The sequence below is a fragment of the Alligator sinensis genome, unplaced genomic scaffold, assembly GCF_000455745.1.
Source record: "Alligator sinensis unplaced genomic scaffold, ASM45574v1 scaffold861_1, whole genome shotgun sequence".
Taxonomy (NCBI): Eukaryota; Metazoa; Chordata; order Crocodylia; family Alligatoridae; genus Alligator; species Alligator sinensis.
Genome location: NW_005842153.1, coordinates 2,124,346 through 2,146,755, shown reverse-complemented (window position 1 = coordinate 2,146,755; position 22,410 = coordinate 2,124,346). Strand labels below are relative to the sequence as shown.

The window sequence follows — 22,410 nt, the reverse complement described above, 5'->3', positions numbered from 1 at the left end:
AATCTAAATGCTATCTTAGGTATTTCAATGACTTTAAAAGGGAAAAAGAAACATGGACCAAATTCCAATCTTGATTACACTGCTGTAAATCCTATCCCTTCATCTCCAATCTTAGTGGAAGAACACTGTTGTAAATGGAATTTAGTCCTTAGCTTGAATGAAGAAACAGCACTTTAGACAACTCTTTCAACAGACAGATGCCATCTATTTCTATCTAAAACAGTGACTGAACTTCCATTACTTGTGGGGGGTGAAGAGAGCATTCCTCTTATAAGTTCTCTAATACAAATTCCATCTACAGCTCACAAAAGCATATAATATTATATATGTATATTATATATCTCTTTGGTTAGTCTACCTTGCCTTCAAATTAAGGCAGTGACAACACTTATTCAGCAGAAACCCAGCTTGGCAAACAGCACACAGTCCAAACAAAATAGGGTGTGGGCCCTCTGGATGTAGGATAAGCTTCAGTGAGATTTTGGCAGAATTCATTCTAATAAAAGATGAAGTGCTGAGTTTAGGAAGAAAACTACTTTCCCAGACAATACATTGTAGACAGAAAGGGTTATTGCTATCACTATATTTTGGATCGTTCTGCTTGAATTTCATTGTTAAATAATAAACCCACTGAAAGCTAATTAAATTAATAACATACTTCGAGAGTACTCTCAGTGGAATTACTTCCTCTCCCATCTTGTGCCTTTCTTTGCGTTTTTTCTTATGCTTCCTCTTAGATTTTGAAAGGGATGTATCTTTCTTATCAGCAATGTCTTTGTCTTCTTCTGCAGAAACTATTAAATTGAAAAGTTTAAAGAAAGATAATTAGATACAACTTGCACAGGCCATGTTTAAAATGGAACACACTTCAATTAAAATATATCCCTTTATTTACTTTGTAATAAGGAATATGAATGGCCTACAAAATTTATAAGGGCCAGAGAATAAGATCTGGGAAGTACCCAGGACCACTTTTACATTTTAAAATTTTCCATTCCAAGATCACAAGTGTAGGCATATCTTTCTCTTTGTTATTTCAACAGTAGGCTTAAAATACAGCAAAGGTGATATTCCACCCAACACACCATTCTACTTTAAACGGACTCCTCCTTGTCACAAACAAAGTGACTCTTATCACTGCCTGATAAAACCCTCAGCTATCAAAGTCCTCAGCAGCTAATTCTGGTCCTGCCCCTTACTCTCATTTTTGTTAAGCAAGGATTCTGAAGAAAAGTTATTTTCTCTCATGAGCCCTTTGACCTAAATAAAGTTAATCAACACTTCCCATGGTATTGAGGTCTGGGTACTACTGGACCCCTAACCACGGAGCTGTCATCTTTGCATGCGACTACAATATAGGTTTTGATGTCACTGATCATATCACATTATCTTTCTTATCTTCAACAAGAAGCTAGTGTCTCCAGCCCTCTTCTTCTGACCTTAATCCAGTTTTATCATTTCATAGAGAAGGCTGGAAGGGCCTTGTGTTTATCTACATTCTTATTCTGTACCCATCAGCACAGTATCTGAGTCAAACCTACAAAAATAACTTTGGTGTGGTCATGCTCAGCTCTGCCATGTCTAACCTTTAGGCACCCAGCTAGGCACCTAGTTATCTATGCTCTGAATGGGGGTGAAATTAGACCCCTCAAAATGGGATTCATGCTGAGTAAGGAATCCCTACCTCACTCGATAGGAAACGCTGAAGAGGGTGGTGTATTTCAAATCCCACCCCTCTTCCAGACTTAGGTGTCTAACTGCAGGTCAGAGTTAAGTGCCCATATGGGAGACTGGGATTCACAGGCAGTAATTGGTCTTCACATTTAGGTGCCTAATAGAGGTGGTTAAACTGCAGCTTGCAATGTGGCTTGCTGGCACGGTACTTGTGGTGCTCCCATTTCTCCTGGGACTGCAGCCATGCTGCTTACCCCGAGGCCTGCTCCTCATGGGGAAAGTTGGAGTGGCTCAACGCTATGGTGGTGGTGGTGGGAGGGGTGGTAACCTCCACTCTCAGTCACTCAGCACCCCCCACTCCTCTGCCCCCAACTCTTGAACTTCTGTGAAGGATCGGATGTGGCTCCCAGGGAGAGTAAGCCTGGTCACCCCTGGCCTAAGCTATCCCTTTGAATACTCATGACTAGCTAATGCTTTTTTATTGAAGATCTGAGAAAGGGAGGTGGTAGCAGTGTAATGCTAGCGCCCAACTCCTTTGTAACTGCCTAGTGGTTAGAGCAGTCACCTGCAAAGCGGGTGACACGGATTATAGATTCCAATTTTTCACTTAGTGGAAAAGAGGGGACACACTGACTTCTAGATACTCATTACATGGTAGACACCATTATGCACGCTTCCTCTTCTTCCTGTGTTTTTTGAATGAAAGTGGCCATAGTTTTCTGCTGAACTCAGTGCTGTCAGTGTTAGGTCTGGTCTCAGCACTTCGGCTTGATGAAGATCTTAAGACGACCAGGACACCAATTTTATGAATCTCAAAGGGCTGCAGAAGAGAGTTTACTCACCAGACATTGACCAATCAGAAGCTCCACTGCCATCACTAATATTTACGTACGTATCCATTGGTACACTGTCTATATCCTCAGGGTTATGCGGACTCATTTGAAACCACTGTACTAACACATCCAAAATTCTAATCTGCCACAAACAACTGGGTTTTCAGAATCTCTCTCTCCTAAACTGAGAACCTAACAACAGTTCTGATACTAGGAGCACAGTTCTTTTTTCTCAAAACGTTCCCTCCCATTTTCATATCTTCCTTTTCTGTAATTGTACCTTGTATCATCTTTGGAAAATTGTCAAAACCTATCTTTGCTTTGATTTTGCTATTATGTAGGTAAATGAAAATCAGTAATTATTTTTTACCATTGGAATCCTTTTGAAGTTCTGTCGTATCCTCTGTGATAGAATGAACCTCATCTTTCTGAGCAGTTTTCTTGACCTTTGCACTTACTGCCTCTGCATCTCCAGAGCTGCTTCTTTTTCTCTTCCCTGGCCTGTTTTCCTCAGGTAACTCTATGCTTTCTGTTCTATCCCATTTCTTTTTCTCTTTCTTAGACGGTTGCTTATGGACTTCAGATCCTTCCATTTCTGAGCAGTCAGATGTGGTCCTGTGCCTCTTTGATTTTGTTATTTGTTCTGGCGCAGTGTCCATGTTTGTTTCTTTCGTCTCTGCAGCTGACTGTACACTACTCTCCTTCTTCATTTTGGATTTCTTCTTCTTCTTTTTTTTCTTCTCTTCTGTATAAAGAGATAAAACATACTCGTTGCCAATAGTTACCCATTCCTGATTAAAGTCAACTGTCCTAACTGGCTTAGTATAACTTTCATATGTTCAGGGTATGAGATCTGATCAGAGTATGAACCCCAAATTCCATTTTCAGCTCCTATGCCAGTCATTTTGCAGGACATTTTTGCACTTTTTTACAAAGAGGCAAAGCATTACACCACAGGGTTTTTCTAGGGTTTTTTTTTCCAGGGAGGGAAGGAAATAAAATGCAGAGTAGACTTCCCATTATGCAGAGGTGCTATGGTCTTATACATGTAGGTTGAGAATTAGTTTCCTGGAATATTTTCTGTTGAATTAGAAAAACACGATAACAGCTTATTAAAGTAGGAATCAGCAGTTTTCCATGAAGAACTGAAGTTTTAAAAAATGCTGTTATTCCTCAATATTTGCAAGTTACAAATGCCATGCACCAGAACTGACTGTTTTGGGGGATTGTCAGGAAAGACAAGGAACAACTGATACAGAAAGGACTAGCATATAGGAGAGCTGGCTCTCTTAAATTATGCGGCTTATCAAAGGGGAAGCTTACTTTTGGAATATACTGAGAAACTACCATCTACTCACTGAGTCTATCACAAATTATTAACAAAGACCTATGTTCCTATCAAATTTTATAAAAAGAGAAGTATTTTAATGTGAGAAAGTTGGGTGTGATGCTCAGTACTGTTTGCTACCAAAACGTGAAAGACTAGATAACACTAGAGAAGGAGTCCTCAGTAATCACTGATCACTGTAACTGATTCAGAGCATAGGACTCTTAAAAGCACAAAGGAAAAACAAACAAACCACAATAAGCAAATGACCTGAAGTTTCAATTATGCTCCCAGAAATAGATTAAAAAGTAACCTAGAGATTATTTACAGAACCAGGTCTCATATGTATGGGCAGGGTTTTCTCTTTGTAATTCTTTCATATTTTTGATGGCAAGCATGTTAAATTATAATATGAAGACTGTACTCAGAGGCCCTAAAAATTTTGAAAACAATATAGATGCTTAAGGTACCAAGAATGTAAAATTCTAGGAAATTTCTCTAATTTCAGAATTATGGCCAATAAGTTCACAAGTAAGAAAAAAGGCCACAGCTGCCCTCTGTCTCATAAGGTTGAGGGGTCTGCCTGAGCAGCCTTCAACTGTAAATGTAATTTTGCCATTATAATTTGTACCCTTTTTCAGAACTAAATATTTTTATACCAACCATGTCAAACTTGTCCTTTGCTCACAGTATCTGAAAAACAATGATTAACTGTACAATCTGGAATCTGCTCTACTAGCATGATAACAATTCACATTGCTGTTGGTTAGCAATATAGAAAATTTTCTCTCTTATTCTAGGGAAAAAGGAGAGGCAGAAATTTCTGGCCTCTGAATCTTATTTTCAAGTTTAAAACCCACAGTAGCTAAGGAAAACAAAATGAATAAAAGCTTTCGTTTTAATATGATTTTAAATATTAATGGGTTAGACCTGCAGGAAAAATGACATTAATAAATGTTTTAGTTGAATGTTATACAAAAGTTTTTTCACTAGTTAAATAATACTTACCTACAACACTACAATCACTTGTATTCAGTGCAGGAACAGATTTATTTTTTACTGTTCTGGGGAATATCCCAGGTTTTCTTGGTGCCTTCTCTGGTGGATTATTCAAAAACTGAAAACATTGACAAAATTATAAAATAATGTTTAAAAAACTGTTTATTTACAATGGAATAATCCCTCCCTCCAATTATATTGCCACTATACCTATCAAGAGAGAGATGGTCTGGAAAAATCCATCAAAGGATCACCTTTTATTTTTACTCATTAGTTTAAGTGGGGGGTACTCAGCCCCACAGGCCAGATGGGGGATATGGCCAGCCCACAGCTGAATCAGACCCTGGGGCTCTATGTCACTTCTGCCCACTGGGATTGGGTTCCAGGGGCCCCATGATGCCCTGGCCTGGTCCCACATGTGAGGATTGAGCTCAGTTTCGGATGATTCTGTTCTTTAGGGCAGTACAATGTTACTACCTTACCCTTTTGGGGTGCTATAAAACAATATGCACACACTGAATAAGTTGTACAACATCTCCAGACCACATCACAATGCTAAGATAAGAGTTGATACTAAAACTGCACTATCCTCTTCCAATGAGATCTGAGGCGGCACTTCAGTTCTGTTTTACTGCTATCAAAATAGGCCTGCATTCAAAAGAAGTAAAAGAAGTGTCCAACAAAAACTAAGTGGAAGGAATATCCAGTTTTGTCTGCACTTAATTCAACTAAATGAATACGTTTTGCATCTTGTGAAAATAATAGTCACTGCTTCTTGCTTCCTCCCTCTCTAATTTGCTGCTTTCCTTTTCTGCTTCTTGCCCTATCTGCTGCTTTTTTTTTGTCCCTCTTCTGCTCCCCAATCTGTTGTGTGCCACCTCCAGGCTGAGTGTGTCACTTCTGGTTGCCCCCCCACAACGTCATTGCCATTTGTACCAATGAAGAGTGCTCTCTATGAAACTGAATGGCCAATACAGACACCACGCTCTACCTCAATAGCCTTGTCCGCTTGCTCTTTTGTTTCGAATTCAACAAATGCAAATCCCTTTGGGTCTCCAGTGGACTTATAACGTGGAATGCTGACATACACTACATTGCCACATTTTCCAAACACCCGCTCTATCCAGCTGTGGTTGACATTTTTGGGAAGCAATTCCTAAAAAAGAAAAGCAAAAAAACCCCTGTTTTGCAGTCATAAATTAAAATCTAATTGGGTAGTAGTAGTTTTTAATATTTATGAAGAAATTAAACATTACCATCAGTATAGCATAGACACGGTGTACATTCAATATATATGTTAATTACCTGCTTTCAGTGACAGCTACCAAGATCTAAATCTTTGCAATTTCAAGCCTGAAGACTCTTCAGCTAATCCAGAGTTTCACTGTTTTAAGGCAATCAGTCAACAGCATAGAAATCTATGACTTCTGATAACCCATTCAGCAAACAAAAAGTGAATGAGCACTAGCAAAAAAACCCTGGTAAATTAAACCTGAGCCTTATTAATTTGTAAAACTTTGTGATAAGCACTGGTATGGTAATTGATCAGCTGCAGAGGTGATCTACTGTTAGATGTTAACCAGTCACCTGGGTGATAGATTTGGATTGAGAATGTTAACCTTCAAATTCTGCAAGTTTGCAGTTGGCCTGTTTCAGTTCCTACCAGCTTCCTTTTTCCCCAGTGATAGTGAAATCTAATATTAGTATTAGATTAGTATTAGATTCCACTGGGCCTCTCCTATCTCTATTCTCTCCTCTCCTATGCACATATATGAGAGAGAGAGAGAGAGAGAGAGAGAGAGAGAGAGAGAGAGAGAGAGAGAACGTGCCAATTTTTTGCACAAAAATGCACAAAAACACTAGTGATTATTCTACTATTATTCACTATTGATTATACTAGCATCCACTCTATAGCACCGGTGACAGCACCAGTGGCAGGGAAATACTATTTTAACATCTGCTATATAACTAAACTGTAAATACTTCTAGATTATCTGTCACATTCATCTAGTTCCTCATTGTCTGATCAAGCTGTTATCATTCTGTAGCTTTGTCAAAAATCAGAAACTTAGTAAGCATTTATCTGCAAAGATGTAACTCCACTCATGATATTAACTAGAGAAGCTGAAATTTAGCCAATATGTATCATGTTCTCCAATATAGACACCCCTTTTGTATGTTAAAACAGATTTCTTTCTTTTGCTAACATTAGTTTATAAAAGTTAAATTACCAAGTGACATCTGATGTGTTTTTGTATCTTACACCACTGCTCTCCTTCTGCTGTTAAACTGAATTATACCAGAATATGCAGTTTATGATTTTTTCTATTTCCTCTGACCAAAACTGCTGTGATCTCAAAATGAGAACTTTTATTTTAGCTCCACTAAAATGTCTCTCAGACTTCTACAAAGATGTAAATTCAAAATTACTCTCCACAGACGTTAATCACATAGGACAAGAAATAATGGGCACAAACAGATCGAAGATCGCTTTAGACTAGACATAAGGAAAAACTTTACAAGTTGAGTGCCCAGGGTTTGCCCCAGAGGTGGTAGAGTCATCCACCCTGGTGATCTTCAAAAAGTGTCTCGATTCCCACCTTGCTGGGTCATTTGATCCCAGTAGCCTTTTCCTGCCCAAGTGCAGGGGGGCTGGACCTGATGATCTGTAAGGTCCCATTCAGCCCCTAACAACTACGAAACTAAGATAACCTTAGACACAGGGCAGTTGCAACAGATGCAGCCTTACCACATATACAGTACGACTATCCACGTCTTTTGGTTGCTCACCCAATGGCTGGCGTCTTCTAATTCTTGTTCCTTCCAAATCCAACTACAAGCAAAAAAGTAAAAGTATGAAAATATATTTTACAGTATTATCTTCCACTCCTCCCATGGAAAAGTTGATGAAAAAGATAAAAAAGGAAAGACTCACTTCTACAACTGATGAACTTTTAACTGCTCTGGCTATCAACTTTCCATCAGTAGTCAATTTTTTCATTTTGTTGAAAGAAATTAGAAGTGATATGTCTACATCTGAAAAATGGTGAAGTAGTTAAAACAGAGCAAGTTAAAAAGAAAAAGAGATCAATACCACTTATATGTTCTAAAATACCATTGAGGGCACTAGAACTATTTCCATGAGTATATGTTGTAAGATCCTATCTGTGGTTTGTAGCCATTCTGGGTGTCAACAGGGATTTATAAAAGAATGATGTTGTCAAAATTCACCTAGAAGTTAGACTCAAATTTTAATTATGTCTAACTTCTTTTTGTATTAATTTCTTCCCAAAGGATTTTTGATTCACCCCTTTATGTCCCCACTAGTAACCATTGTGTCTAAAATGAAAGAAAGAAAAACCCTTTGCCAGTGTGGTTTTATGATGCAAAAGCTTTGCATTTAAAACAAGCCTTCCTTCAAGCACTTAATTAGTGTTTGACACAATCTTCCCATTACAAAAGATGTCTTTACTCCCTTTAGTTAGTAGTAATGAGTCATGCTGCTAGAAATTTGCCAAACTGTTGCAATACTTGTCCTGGTAAAAATTGACCAGCTGTTTTTTCCCCCCTCTTTTAATTTTAACACCCAAAAAAGAGGAAGGAATGTGACTTTCTAGAGGACAGTTTTAAATATAATTTCACGTAGCTCTTGTACATTCACATGACATTCTATCTTGTGTAGAAGGATATCTACAACACCTTTCCAAAATATCAGAGAACTTTTGAATTTGTACTAATATCGCAAAATTAGGATATCACATACACAATACAGCTGGAATACCTAATTCTGTATTCTTTGAGACATCCAATCCAAAATTTGGGACAGTTTAAAAAAAAATTGTAAAGTCAAGTAATAACTACATTCTTCAAAAATATTCAACACGTTTACATGGTTATAATGTAGATATTAAATCACCCCCTGATACTAAGGGTTCATTATTTACTAAAAAGTTAGTGCTATTTATTATGTTATGTACCATAAATATATAGCAACTATAATATGTAATAAAGTCATATTAAAGTATGATCTGCCCTCTAGACATTGAGATATAGTTTTATAAATAAGCGTGAAATCTTATTCCCTTGCCCAATGTGAAACAAACTGTACAAATAAAAATCATAAAGAAGAAATAATGCAAGTCTTAATAGTCCCTCTTCCTATGCTCAGCTGCTTGCCTGCAGGTCAGATCTGGACCCAGGTGCCATGTCATTTTGAACTGGGCAGTCTCAGTGTGGTTTTATTCAGTTCTTTGTGTTGTTTTTTTTTTTTTTTTTAATTTTTTTTGTTTTTTGTTGGTTTTTCTGTACAAATAAAAATCATAAAGAAGAAATAATGCAAGTCTTAATAGTCCCTCTTCCTATGCTCAGCTGCTTGCCTGCAGGTCAGATCTGGACCCAGGTGCCATGTCATTTTGAACTGGGCAGTCTCAGTGTGGTTTTATTCAGTTCTTTGTGTTGTTTTTTTTTTTTTTTTTAATTTTTTTTGTTTTTTGTTGGTTTTTTTTTCTGTTTTTTTTTTTTTTTTTTAATTTCTTTTGTTTTTTGTTGGTTTTCTTTTCTGTTGCATGCTAGCAAAGTGACAGCTCTTATTATCCCATATCAGATATACTATAAACGAAAGACTAATGAGAAGATATTGTGCTCTTACACTTTTACTGGTTTTAAAAAACAAAAAGTGAACAAAACCATAAGAACTGCATATATTCACCCACGAAGATGCTCCAAAGGCATTATCATAATTGGCAGAAAAGGGAAAGAAAATAGATCTCTCATAAACCCAGCCTCCAGATCTTTATTATGACTTGGTGCATGGGCCTGTTTCTCCCCAGCAGCTACACACACGCACACAAAGCAGTAATTTATAGTGTCATCAGCATTAGAAGTTAGGGTTGAAAGCAGAAATTATTAAAGCAAACTTACATCCATCTCTAGATTTTTCTATTTGCTCTCGGAGGAATTTGTCTTTGTGAAGATTGACGTCTCCAAACCAGAAATCCACTTGTTTTGCTATATCTGACAGCACCTGTTTAACTCTTGACCTCTTCTTTTTTTCCCGTTCTTTTTTCTGTTCAGTGCTTTCCTCTTCCACAGCTTTGCCTCTTGCAGTTTCCGTCTCCATGCCTGTCATTCTGTCATCTGAAAGTTATACTGAATTTAGTCAAAACCAGGGGTAGGTAACACTACTTTGCACTTTTGTTGCATTCATCCAATAATTCTAAGAGCTTTTATGAACGTTAGTATTAGCTTCCCCATCTTTCCTGCGAGATTCACAGACAATAACAATACTTGCCAAAAAGAGACACAAAGATGGCAAGTACTTTGTACCAGGACACACAGCAGCCGAGAACTCATAGCTCCCAAACCTGTACTCTAACCACAAAAGTATTTTGCTGTAGGTTTTTCTACAATGATTTTAACCGTTTCATTTTTCAAATGTTAGTAATATTTTACTATTTTATTCCTTTTAATGAGATACTTCCGCACGCTGTGAAAAAACAGTATTTGAATCACACTTATCGTCACACGATTCATAGTGGCATTTAGTTTTATGAGCCATCATGCAAGCAATATTGTCAGGAAGCAATCATTTAAATGACAGAGATTTAAAATTTTTTGAGGATGGTGGTACATGTCTTAATAATTACAATTATACTTTAAAGAAAACACTTTGGAAAGGGTCTAATAATTCACCTAAAATTAAATGAGCAAGACTTGGCAGGTCTGAAAGACAGGCTCAAGGTGATGTCCTCTTTTGCCAAGGTCTCCCAACATAGTACAAAGAGAATTTAAACAATAATGTGCTGTACTTCAGAACTAGCCATTCTACACTGACAAGAGACAGGAAGCGCTGCACGCATCTCTAGGTAGACTACATACCACAGGTCAAATCCTAAGCAGTAGATGCTGCTTTTTGTTCCACTGGTTTCATAAAAGAGGTTATGCTTTTTTATACTGAGATTCTAGCTGCATGAGTCTCTGGTCTGATGCTAAAATGTAAGAATCATTTACTAATTCTTAGGAGGCAATGCAACTTGAAGCAGCATGTGTATAGCTGGGGGCATTCACAGAAAAAAACTAACAATGGCTCTTGTTTAAATGGTTAAAACATCTAGGAAACAGTCTTGTCAATTGTTATAGCAGTAAAGAAAGCGAAAATTCCCAGCCTCCCAATCAGACGTTCTGAGCATAATACAATGCATTTTTATGACAGTGATAACCTTCTGTCAAAGATTTAGAGCCCCACACTTTGGGGCTCAATGAGGAATACTCTTGCAAATCTGTAGACATACACTATTTGAAGAACTTAGTATTTTCCTTTTTCTTAAATTATTTAGGACCTGATTAAGTTAGGCTGTGAAAAAGAGGGATCTCAACACCTCATACTTTGATTAACCCATTTACAAATAGAACCAGAGAAAACCGAGCAAGTTCCACGGGTTGATGTGATTACAACGCCAAACAACGTCTCTTTAGACATAAATATATTGTATATTGTTTAAACTCCAAATCACTTTGGTCACTTTTCCTCTACACCCCAACCTAGAAAAAAAAATCACCAGTTTTTCATAGTACTTTACTTCCAATGGGCTAGTTCCCAAGAATAGCTTGGAAAAAAGTAGGAAGTGCCTGAAAATGAAATTATCACAAAGATTTAAGTATTTATGGTAGTAGCTATCACCATATAAAAGGCTTCTCATCTCTTTGCCAATGGCCAATACTGCGAAACAATATACAAGGAAATGGTGGTGATGGTGAGAACCATCAGAGGAAGCCCCATCTATAGAACAGGATGACAAAAATGGAAATGCTCTTCAGATTATTGTGTTAATCAGGCTCCTCAAGCAGGATTCCAGTTTCCCTCCCTGCTGTGAGCTGACCATTCAAGATGCTTAAAGGTCAACAAGTTGTCAATTAAGTTGAAGGTATGGGAGGTAACACTCTCCCCAGGAAGGCAGAAGTTCAACATGGGTTCAAGTCCCAGAGCAAGGCATTTACTTAAACCAATACAAGTAAAGGAATACTGAATTTAGGAGAAAGCTAAAACCTTTAGAAGTACTGTTTTTCAAATACAAGATACCTCTCATGGTTTTCTAAAGATTTAAGTTAAAGATTACAAGCCAACACTTTAATTAAGATACAGAGGTATGATAGGTGCACTCTGTACAATGTTCCTATTTCTTAAAAACATCATTTTTACTACCCAATTCTCTGTAGGCTACTACTCAAAATATAATAGCAGCTGTGCTTATCTTGTCTTAACCATCACTACATTATCAGGCTGGAACTTATTTGTGACAATTATTAAATACACCCTGCGATTCCAAACTTAAGTCTATGAAAACTCTTCTAGGAAGCTGGGAGCATTAACAAAGGCCCAGGTTATGATTTGCCAAAAATTCAGGGGCAGAACACTCTTACACTTCCTTAGGATTTCGGCAGAATCTGGTCTGTGGTTCCTTTCTTCCTATAAGGGAATGAAAGAATGCAAGTGTAAAGTCAAGTAAATTAGAACTATAACTGGCAGATTACTTCTTTCCATGTGCCAGCTCAGCTCCACTGGCTAATGTGGCAGAAGATGCAAGGCAAGACAAGGAGAGAAGGAATGGCTCTGAAGATGCTGCTTCCCCTTCTGTCCCACTAGTTGAGATACAGGTTGCCAAGGCAGAACATTAAGCAATTTTGAAAGAGCTGGGTCAAAATCAGGCATTGCACTTGTAATGGTGGTGGTAGAGGGGAAGGAGGAAGGAGATAAGGACTTTCTGTGTTCCCTTTGAGCCAGCCAGTCATTACTTGGCCTCAACTTAGATCAGTGTCTACATATTGAATATTCTATAGCTATAGCTATTTTGTAAACTAGCACAATACTAACAGTCAGAACAACCTTAAAAGAACAAAAGAAATGTCTTGGAAAGAAAGCTTTTAAAAAGCCTTATATTAAAATCTAGCACATTTTACACAGGTAACATCTATTACAGGAAGTACGTTCCTGAACTCCCTGACAAAATTCACTGTAAGGGATCTAAACCATTTACTTGGATGGCTGTCCATTACCTTGGTGAATATACAACTTTCACATGTCTTAAGAAGAAAATAGGCAGGCAAGGTTCTTTGAGTAGATGTGATATCTTTTATTAGACCAACTGAGTAGTTGGAAAAAAGTTCTTAGCAAGCTTTTGGGTGCAGTCACTCTTTTTAGACCAACACAGCTACAAGCAAAAACCCCTTAAGGAGGAAATAACATTTGAATTTGTAGTTTAATCTTTAAAAGTTTGGTCTTTAAAAATCTGTATCTTAAACTTATAAACATAACTGTCTTGCTTGTACTGATTTATGGTCTTATTTGCCTCTGACATCCACACTAGCTCACACATTACTGCTAGCGTTTATAAATGAACTTGTTATTTTTAAATTTCCTTATCTCCTAAAGTAATATTTAAGTTGAGGCAGAATAAGGTTATTCTGATTTTCCCCCCTAGCTCATTGACCCTATGTTTTTTTTTTTTGCAATGCTGAACATTCTTTTGGTCATAGAATCATAGAGAAGCGGGGCTGGAAGGGACCTCCAGTGGTCCTCTAGTCCAGCATTTCTCAACCTATGGGTCACAATAATATATGAAAGGGTCACGAAAAAAAACTTTAAAAAATGGATTCTCCTTTAAAGGAGAAAAACTTGGGAAACCGTGGCTTCTCCCTTGCAGGCTGTCAGAGTTCCAGCCTGCAAGGGACTGCTTGGGGCCCCCTATCCTCCATTCCCCAGCTCTTGCCCCATACACTGGGGGCTCAGGGGCAGCGGGTCAGGAGTGAGGGACACTGGGCTAGGACTGGCCATCAATGTTTACAAATGGGTCCTGGTACAAAAAAGGTTTGAGAACCACTGATCTAGTCCAACTCCCTGCCTGAGGCAGGATCATCCCTATCCAAAACATCCCATACAACCATAAATCTAAACTTTACATAAGACTCGCCTCAACTCTGACACAACATCAGCCTGTACCTAACCTGCCACAGGTAAAGCAAGTTTTGACAGCATATTTTTATAAACACGTACATTTGTATTTTTGAAGATGATTTAAGAGAGCTTTAGTGCTTTGGATTTAAGTTTAATTCATGACTGCAAAAATGTTCCGAATGGTATTAAGGAAAATTGTAACAAAAGCTCCATTTTAACAAACATAAACAGATGAGATGAGCAACAGCTTCAGTGTTAAAATGTAACTACTGCTTACAAAATAAAATTTCATTTTGTTCACATATGCACACATACATAGCACTTCATACCAAAAGCAGAAGTAAATTTAACTTTGAGAGGTTGTGTTCAAGTACTTGAAATTGTAGCGTAGCACAGTTAGCAAGTTTAAGTTATGCTGATGTCTGTAAGACCTGATCTTAAGTTTCAGCCTCCTGTTTCTTCAGTTTGTCTCCCAAAGAGAGCTCCCTAAAGAGAAAGCATAGGCCTCCCTGACAGTTTAAAAAAAGCAAATAGAAAATCATTTTTGCAGGGGCAAAGGACTTCTAGATTTTGTTTCATAAAGAACAGTAACCTCAGATGCATAAGAAAGAACAAATAAAGAAAGAACACAACAAATAGTCTCTGCAGTACAAAGTGTTAATCACTCAGGATTTCATGCCGTGAAAGGTCTGTTGTGTATTAATCCATATTTTTTTGTTCAGGACTGTAATGAGGGCCATCCATTTGAACATTAATGAGTTTAGTGATATATAATGATTCATTTTTAAAAGCCTAGGGACAGCATATCACTTAGTGATCATGGACCTTCAATGGCAGCTTGACATTTCAGCCCATGTACTGCTGTCCTCTCCGATTCCCATTCCGCTTCAGCCTTGAAATAGCACCTCAGAAAGGGTGATGTTCAAGGGAGCAGGAAGAGAAAATGGGAGCAAATATCAAATGTCAGCTATGAACCTGCCACCTCAATGTGAGAACACACTTATTTCCAAGAGCACACTGATGCAACTGGGTAGTTTCCTGGGTAGCGCTTGATCTAGGGCGTTGGACTACATGACCTCCTGAGATCCCCTCCAACCCTAATTTTCTGATTCCATGATGGGAGGAGCTTCACAAATGTAGGCAGATATAGTGCAGACTTTCTTGGACTAGCCCACGGGTTGGCTAATGGGAGGAGGTTCACAATTGTGGGTAGGGCCCTGCCAGGCGATAAACTCGGGAACAGACCATCCTGAACAGGAACCATGGGGCCGGAGGGGAGAAGTGGTACTACAGGAAGACAGAAGAGGATGGGAAAGAAACGACAGACTATCTGGTGGAGAGGGGCCTGGCATAGACTTTTTCAGGGGCAGGCCCTCTGAGGAGTGCAGTGGGTGGGGGTTCGGGTATGGAACTGGGTGCATGGACGTGTGGTGTGAACTGTGTAACACGTTTTTAGTGTGATTTGACCTGCCAAGTGAACCACAGGGGCCGCTTGGTAGTACTGAAGGTAGATATCTATAGATAGACAGATAGGTGCATGCACACGTGTGTATACACGTCTTGCCCCTGTCAGATGCTGGGCCAATGGGGTCAGTGTCAGCTGAGGAGGGCCTGACTTCTTCCCACTAACAAGTAAGAGAGAGCTGCATGAGTGTGGGCAGGAACACCAAGCCCCCTTCAGCCCACAGCACGACGGCCAGGGCAAAGCGGGGCCTGGGGGCAGCACACATGCTGGATGGGACCGCTAACACATGCGCGGACACAGCCTTTGCACACGACCCCACCGGAGCAGGACCCCCACAACAGCCAGGACGCGGCTCTGCGACACGCGGAGTTCGCGCGCAAGCAGCTGCAGGCCCCGCCCCCATGACGGGTCCCTGACGTCACAGCATCCCCCTTCCAAGCGCCGCAGTAACTCTCGCCCGCCTTTCTGCCCCTCCCCCCCAGCGGCACTGACCTGCCGACGCCGGCCGCTCGGGGCTTCTGGCAACGTCACGCGGGCGCCCCGCGGCCACAACCCCCTGCGCCTCCTCCAGCGCTCCGCCGTTCCACCCCGCCGTCACGTCACAACCAACGCGACGCTCGAGTCTCAGAGCGGAAGCTCCGGGGCCAGGCCAATCAGCGAGGGGCGCGCTCGTGACGTATTACGCGCGCGCCGGTTGCCAGGGGCCGACAAGGAAGCGGCTTGGTCCTGTTCCCCTTTCCCGTCAGGCGAAGCTTGGGCAGCCGGGGGCCTTCTGTGCCGGCGCAGAGGAATAACGTCATCGGCAGCTGGCGCGGGAAAGCTTCAAAGTTGAAAGGGTCCGGCGGCTACTTGGTCCCTCCGTGAGGTGGGCACGCACCTTCCCTTCCCTTGCCCCTATGTTACTGCCTGGGGGCGGGAGGTTGGGTCGGTTGGGGCCGGCTCGGGACGGCTCGCTGGGGCTGGGGCTGGGGCTGGAGCTGGAGCTGGAGCTGGAGCTGGAGCGGAGCCGGCCTCGGGCCCGCGTCCCGTCCCCGCCTGGTTACCTGAACGCAGCGTTGCCACACCTTAAATATGAAAGTACCCGCATGGGAAGCTCAATGATCGTGTTTGTTTGTTGAAAAGCGATCGTACCCTGAGAAATCTGCAAATAAGTATGCCAATAACCCATCTTTTTAAATTTATGTTGCTCACTAATCGCCAGTGCGTGAGTGAGACGTGGGTCAGAGTCGAAGCATTTCTTTATTTCAAGGCAAGCAGGCAAAAGAAAGCACTGATAGCAAACCCAGAAGTCGGCCTCTTGTGGGCTAAGGTGAAGCAGGGGCATCTCTTGGGCCTGCAGGTAGGATGCCTGCCCGTGGATTTGGGAGTGTCTGAAGTCCCAGGATGAAAGCCTGGGACTGCGTCCTGCTTGCTCCGTCGATATGGATTTTGGAATGATTGAGTTCTGCTCAGTAGTATGATGTGGAACTCATCTGGTTGATTTGACCTGGAACATGAAATGTGTTAATAATAATAAAAAAAAGCCAAGCCCCCAAAGTTGGGTACAACCCCCGTTTGACTCAGGGCTGTCACCCCCAACTTTTACAATGTGGCACAGCTGCAGCAGCTCATCGTGGTGGGTGGGTGGGTGGTACAACTACTCAGCGTGCTGCATCATGCCCTGTCCCATGTGGACCAGGCTGACGGTTGTTGCAGTGCCAGGATTGCACAGTACCAACAGGATGGTGGAGTGGGGGGAGTGTTGGAGGAATCTGCACGCTGTCTGGCCCAGCCAGGTCCTGGCTGTGGCGGAGTGGAGTGGTGTGGGGCACAACGCTCCCTCAGGCTTCCAGCAGTAGCTAGCAGCATGGATAGGATCAATTGGCATCTCCCTGGCTCCCTCTCCCCTTTCCTCCCCTCTCCTCCCAGGCCTCAACAGCTCACAAAACTTTACATGTGGCCTTCCAGCTCAAATAATTGCCCGCCTCTGCTTTAAATGATGTGAAAGAGAGGGACTGTTAAACAATCCTTGTAATAAAAGGAGTGATGGGGAAACAGACTTATTTTGATCTTTCGTAACCTGTTAGCATTAGAAGAACTTTGAAGTGGTACTGATCCTTTCAGTTAGTCCCAGTCCAAAAAAAAAAGATGAAAGTTGATTCTTTTTCTTTGGCTTCCCCTTTAATTTCTTTCTTCCTTTGTTGTTGAAAATATTTCAAGGTTGTTTGTGAAAATTAGGTGATGATGTTTTAATATTTAATGATAGAACAAGAACAGCCAATTTGATGTAATTTACAATTTTAGCAGCTGCAGTTATGTTCTTTTAATAGTCAATGAACCAGGGGAAAACAGAGTCTGTATTGGTGCCCCTATTATTCAGCCTGCCTTAAATTTGTTTCCATTGAGTTTGCATGACTGCTTCTATAATTCCCAGTGTTGTTGTTCTAGTTCCATTTTGTTATTAAAGAAGAGGTAAAAAAAAATCTGAAAACTACTCTTCTCTTGAGTAACATCTTTATGTAAATGGCTTTATTTAATGCTGGAAGTCCAGAATCCTCTTCTAGCACTAGCACAAAAATGATGATAAACTGTAGAATCTGCCTTTTCTGTGGGAACTAGTATTTACACAACTGGAAACATGATTTTTCTATACAGCTGAACCAAGACTGATAGCGAAAAATATGGGAAACAGGAGAGCCCTCTGGTGGTAAGGTGTAGAATTTGAGCATTTGAAGATTTTTTTTCTCTTTTTTTTTTTTTTTTTTTTGCTTAATGAAGTAATGAAACCAATTGCACAGTTTGAGACTCATTGCCACGAATCTCTCTCATCTCTAATACCATAAATCAGTTGTATTTGACTAGAAACTGTTCTACAACAATGACATTTATTTTTACAATGTTGAATCAGTGTGGATCCCAGGAACAGAATGACAGATTTTAGCCACAGCATTGCAGAGTCCTAGGGTGTCTGTAGATGCGCAGGGATGCTGCTTCAATGTGCTGTAATTATAGCATTTTGGAGCAGGCTTGATTTAATTGAGCCTGCTGGAGTGTACTAATTGGTTTCACCCATGAACCACAGTTTGGTAACTACTGGTATGGTGCTTCAAAAATTAAAATATAGTATCTGTATTATCCATCTAGCTATATTTTTATTAGGCTGGTTATCATGTAGTTTCCTATAATTTCTACAGCTGTCCAATATTTCTTGGCTTTCCATATTCCTTTTCTTATGTATGATTACTTTTAAATACTTTTTCATTCATTCATATTGATGTCTGTAGAGGCAGCCAGAGATTGCAAGTAGTTTGGGAGCATGTACCAGTACTAGCTATTTCCCTGTGGTCAATTTTCATCATAGTGCCAGTAGCTAATAAAACTGACAATAGTTTCAATGAAAGTCCAACCCTTTGAACATAGACACAGATCATTATATTTTTATAAAATGTTGTTCTTTGTTGACTGGCTAACTGGGGTGGGGGGGTCAGCAGCTTAAATTTTAATGGGCCAACTTGTTACGTGTAAAAACAAAACAAACAAACACAAAAGGATTTTTCAGACAGTGGGCATTCTACATTTTCTGAAAATCATACCTTTTGAGGTAACCTAAGTTCTGATTGCCAGTGTGCATGAAGATTATGTTAATACGATAAAGCTTCTAATTTTCAAAGTGCTTTGTAAAAATTAATGGCTACATTTTCAGAGATATCAACTGAGTTAAAATGAATGGTGCTTTGCACCTCTGTAAATTAGATTATTTGCTGATGTCTTCTAAAAAAGATATTTGTCTCCTAGGTAGTATGAGAGAGTGAATAGTTGCAATGTAGACCTTTGATGAAGCAAAGCCATCCAAAGCAATGACTTGTCAAGAGTTTACTGTAAGTGTTTTTTTAACAATATATAAAATTCAGTTAAATATTTCTTGTGTTTGTGCAACAACCACTATAAATTATCATTTCAGTAATTATCCCAATTTTATTCAAAAGGTCTTATACACTCATCAGAAGACCAAGAAATCAAAAGTATGGCAAGATGGGGTTTTGAAGACCAGCACTGGAGGAAGTAAGGTGAAGAGTTCAAGTTTAATACAGTATGAGATATTCTCTGAGTCTACCAAATCCACTCTGCTCTTTGAAATGCAGTAATTTGATTGTTTAACATTTCACTATGTTTCAATGCAGGCAACCTTATTTGATGACAAAGGACAATGTTTGGAGAGCATATTTGTCAAAACTCAGGTATATTTTTAACATTAAAAACTTTAGTCTTTGTTGGGACCACTATTCATCTTTGCACAGTCTAAAGTTCCCAGTCCTACTATTTTGTCTAATATATTCTGATTTTATCAGTTGTTACAAATACAGGATTTTAAATGGTCAGATGTAGCATATTTTTGATCTAACAAAGTATAAAGCATTATAGTAGCAGATTTTCACTACAGCGGATAACGTCTAATAAATGTGCTTTTTGTGGATAGCAAGTATCATTGTACTGTATAGTGCAGGAGTGGCCAACCTGCAAAACTGGCACAGACAGCCTCTTTGTGTGGCATGCAGGAGATTGGGCAGGAGACAGGAAGTGGCAGATAAGGCAGGCAGCAGAAAGCAGAGCAAATGAGGCAGGGGGTACAAGGCAGGAAGCATAACAGCAGATAAGGCAGGAAAAAGATTGGAAAGATGCTTGGAGCGGGTGCAGGGCTATTTTGTGGCATGCTTTCCAAAAAGGTTGGCCTCCCACTGATACAGCAAGTAATTTTTTATTTATTTATTTATTTTTATTGCATGTGTTTGTGCAATTGCATAAGCATGGGACATTCAATACATGTATACTGATTACTTTCCATCACTCCTTTAAATAAAGTCGATCTAGATGCACCCGTTGATTCTTGGGAGCAGTATCAGCTGTAAGGTAGGTGAGTGGTGCTTTTTAGACACAAGGCACCTCATGGAAAAGGCCAGCTCTTAGCTTTCACTCATTTTTTAACTACGGAAAAATAGTAGACTGGTACTTCCGTTTCAAAGAACTCAGGAAGACCAGAACAGGACAGGATATTTTTGATGCTATGGATTCCTGTTTGAAATCTCTGGGTTTATCTTATGAATCATGTGTAGGTTTTTGCACACCTAACACAAGGTGTGCACCCTGGTTGGGCATCACTGATCTAGACCATTATGTGCTTTAATTTGCGCTGTATGGTCCTTTCTTATACTTAAGCTCCTTCAGGCATGGAACTGTCATTTGGTACGTTTCAGTTATGCAGACTAAAATTGATAGATCTATATAAATAAATAATGATATAAGGAGCTGGGTACCTGAGAACTTTGTTCTTTTTGTAATGCTACTATTTGGTAATGTACACAATCTCTAGCTATTTTAAATTATGTTAATTTAACATATTAATACTAAGTTCTAATTGTTGCTTTCATATTTAGTCTAATCCAGTTGTCTATAAGAGTTATATTTTGAATTAACATTTATTTTTTATGGACGTGTTAATATTTTAAAAGGAAAATTCTCTATGTATTAATATGTTTTGCAAGATGAAGAGAATGTCAGTGTTTCAGGTACCTCAAGCTTTTCTTTTTTTTTCTCTTTTAGGTGAAACCTGGAGATGATTTAGAAGGTGATCGGTATTTGATCACAGTTGAAGCAGAAAAAGCTACTGAAAACAATTGTACCCATCCACCAAAGAAAATAGAAGCTTCTACATCAAACAGAAATGGTGTGAAACTGTCTAGTCTACCTCTGCTACACCGACCTGTTGGCTTGAAACGGAAGTTTACAGTATGTCTTTGTATGTCTTTGTATGTCTTTGTTTCATATGTTATATTTAAAAATAAATATATTTAAAAATCGTATACCATTTAAAACATTACCGGAAAATTAAAAAATTATGCTGTGTAGACCCATGACTTATTAAACTCTTGTTGGATTTGCTGTTATAGCCAAATTTAATTTTAAAGTTTTTATTCATAGTGTCGGCCTCTTGAAGGCTCGAATCAAGTGAAGTACTCCTTCACATAAGCATTATGAAATATAAAATGAATATATATATATATATATATATATTTTATATCTGTAGATTTTAAATGAATAATATTTCATGATGCTTAATTGAAGGAGCACTTTCTTATTACAGTATGAATAAAAAGTCTTAAACTCTTAATGGAAATTTCAGCACATATTTGGGTTAGTGAAAATAAAATAATGCATAGGATGTAGGATAAATTAACATTTGTGTTGCCCAGTACACACCCAAAGTGACTGGTTTTACATGAATCCAAAATTACTTTGAATTTAAGACAGCCCCCCAATTATTAGATTTTTATACAGGGAAAATTATACATTACTTATAATTTTCCACATATAGAATCTGATTATATGTAGATCACTTAAAATTTTTCCCTCCTACATCTGCTGTTTGGAAAGCAGTGGTGGGGAGGCAGGTAGTCTCTCTTATCCCCCACTTGTGCCTGCCCTCCTATCACTTGTCCACCCCTTGGTGCCAGCCCCTTCCTGTTATCTGCTCCTCCCTGTAGCTGTTTCCCCCATGTGATGTCAGCTGGACTAGGAACAGAGCCAACAGTGGTGACAGCTCTAGCTCCAGGTCCTGTTCAGGGCTGGAGGCAGAGCTAGAGCTGCAGCAGCTTCCTTACTGCTGCATGGTTTCTCTGGTGCTCCCTCCCTCCGCTGCTGTGAGCTGGTGGCCAGGCTGGGGTGACTCATTTAGCACCATGACAAGAGGAGTATGGTGGAGACTGCGCAGTTGGGGGTGCTGGAGGGGGTGGAGCTTCAACAACTGCCTGCCCCACCTGTATTTCAATCTAAGACCAGGCTTTTTTTCCTCCCCAAACTTAAGTGGGGAAAAAACTCATCTTGAATTTGAGTAAATACAGTATGTAAACAAAATCAATCACTATTTATTCCTTATGTGTGTGTTTCATCAGTTTCTTGCCACATAATTACACTTGAATGCTTATCTTTGTTTCCCTTTTTTCTCAAAGGGGCTCAAAATATTTCATGATTGGAATAAATATAATCTATGTGCTGCAAAATGTATGGGCCCAACAAGATGGATTTATAGCAGATTTGATACTAAATACACTTATATCCTTCTGCTTTTTCAGGCGTGTGAACCAGAATGATCATGCCACTGAGTGCTACATTTTCATTGTATGGTAGA

The 22,410-nt window shown here is 39.5% G+C and overlaps 2 protein-coding genes across 3 annotated transcripts in view; one reads left to right on the top strand and one right to left on the bottom strand.

Moving 5' to 3' along the window:
* LARP7 (La ribonucleoprotein domain family member 7) overlaps positions 1 to 15,889 on the bottom strand; it is a 32,994-nt gene extending 17,105 nt beyond the window's left edge. The window contains exons 1-9 of one of the 2 annotated variants that reach the window (XM_006025546.3): positions 15,741 to 15,876; positions 12,253 to 12,298; positions 9,754 to 9,969; positions 7,769 to 7,869; positions 7,583 to 7,666; positions 5,825 to 5,989; positions 4,843 to 4,951; positions 2,878 to 3,252; positions 659 to 794 (exon numbers count right to left, since the gene is read on the bottom strand). In XM_006025546.3, coding sequence (XP_006025608.1) covers positions 659 to 794; positions 2,878 to 3,252; positions 4,843 to 4,951; positions 5,825 to 5,989; positions 7,583 to 7,666; positions 7,769 to 7,869; positions 9,754 to 9,961 — 1,178 coding nt within the window. In that variant the 5' untranslated portion in view covers positions 9,962 to 9,969; positions 12,253 to 12,298; positions 15,741 to 15,876. Of the gene's footprint in view, positions 1 to 658; positions 795 to 2,877; positions 3,253 to 4,842; positions 4,952 to 5,824; positions 5,990 to 7,582; positions 7,667 to 7,768; positions 7,870 to 9,753; positions 9,970 to 12,252; positions 12,299 to 15,740 lie in introns of both variants that reach the window. The other variant, XM_006025545.3, reaches the window with a different exon arrangement.
* Positions 15,890 to 15,999: 110 nt separating this feature from the next.
* Positions 16,000 to 22,410, top strand: part of ZGRF1 (zinc finger GRF-type containing 1) — a 49,927-nt gene continuing 43,516 nt past the window's right edge. Inside the window, exons 1-5 of the mRNA XM_025206367.1 lie at positions 16,000 to 16,113; positions 19,023 to 19,105; positions 19,214 to 19,294; positions 19,409 to 19,465; positions 20,826 to 21,011. Of these exons, the coding sequence (XP_025062152.1) occupies positions 19,085 to 19,105; positions 19,214 to 19,294; positions 19,409 to 19,465; positions 20,826 to 21,011 (345 nt within the window). The 5' untranslated portion in view covers positions 16,000 to 16,113; positions 19,023 to 19,084. The remainder of the gene's footprint in view (positions 16,114 to 19,022; positions 19,106 to 19,213; positions 19,295 to 19,408; positions 19,466 to 20,825; positions 21,012 to 22,410) is intronic.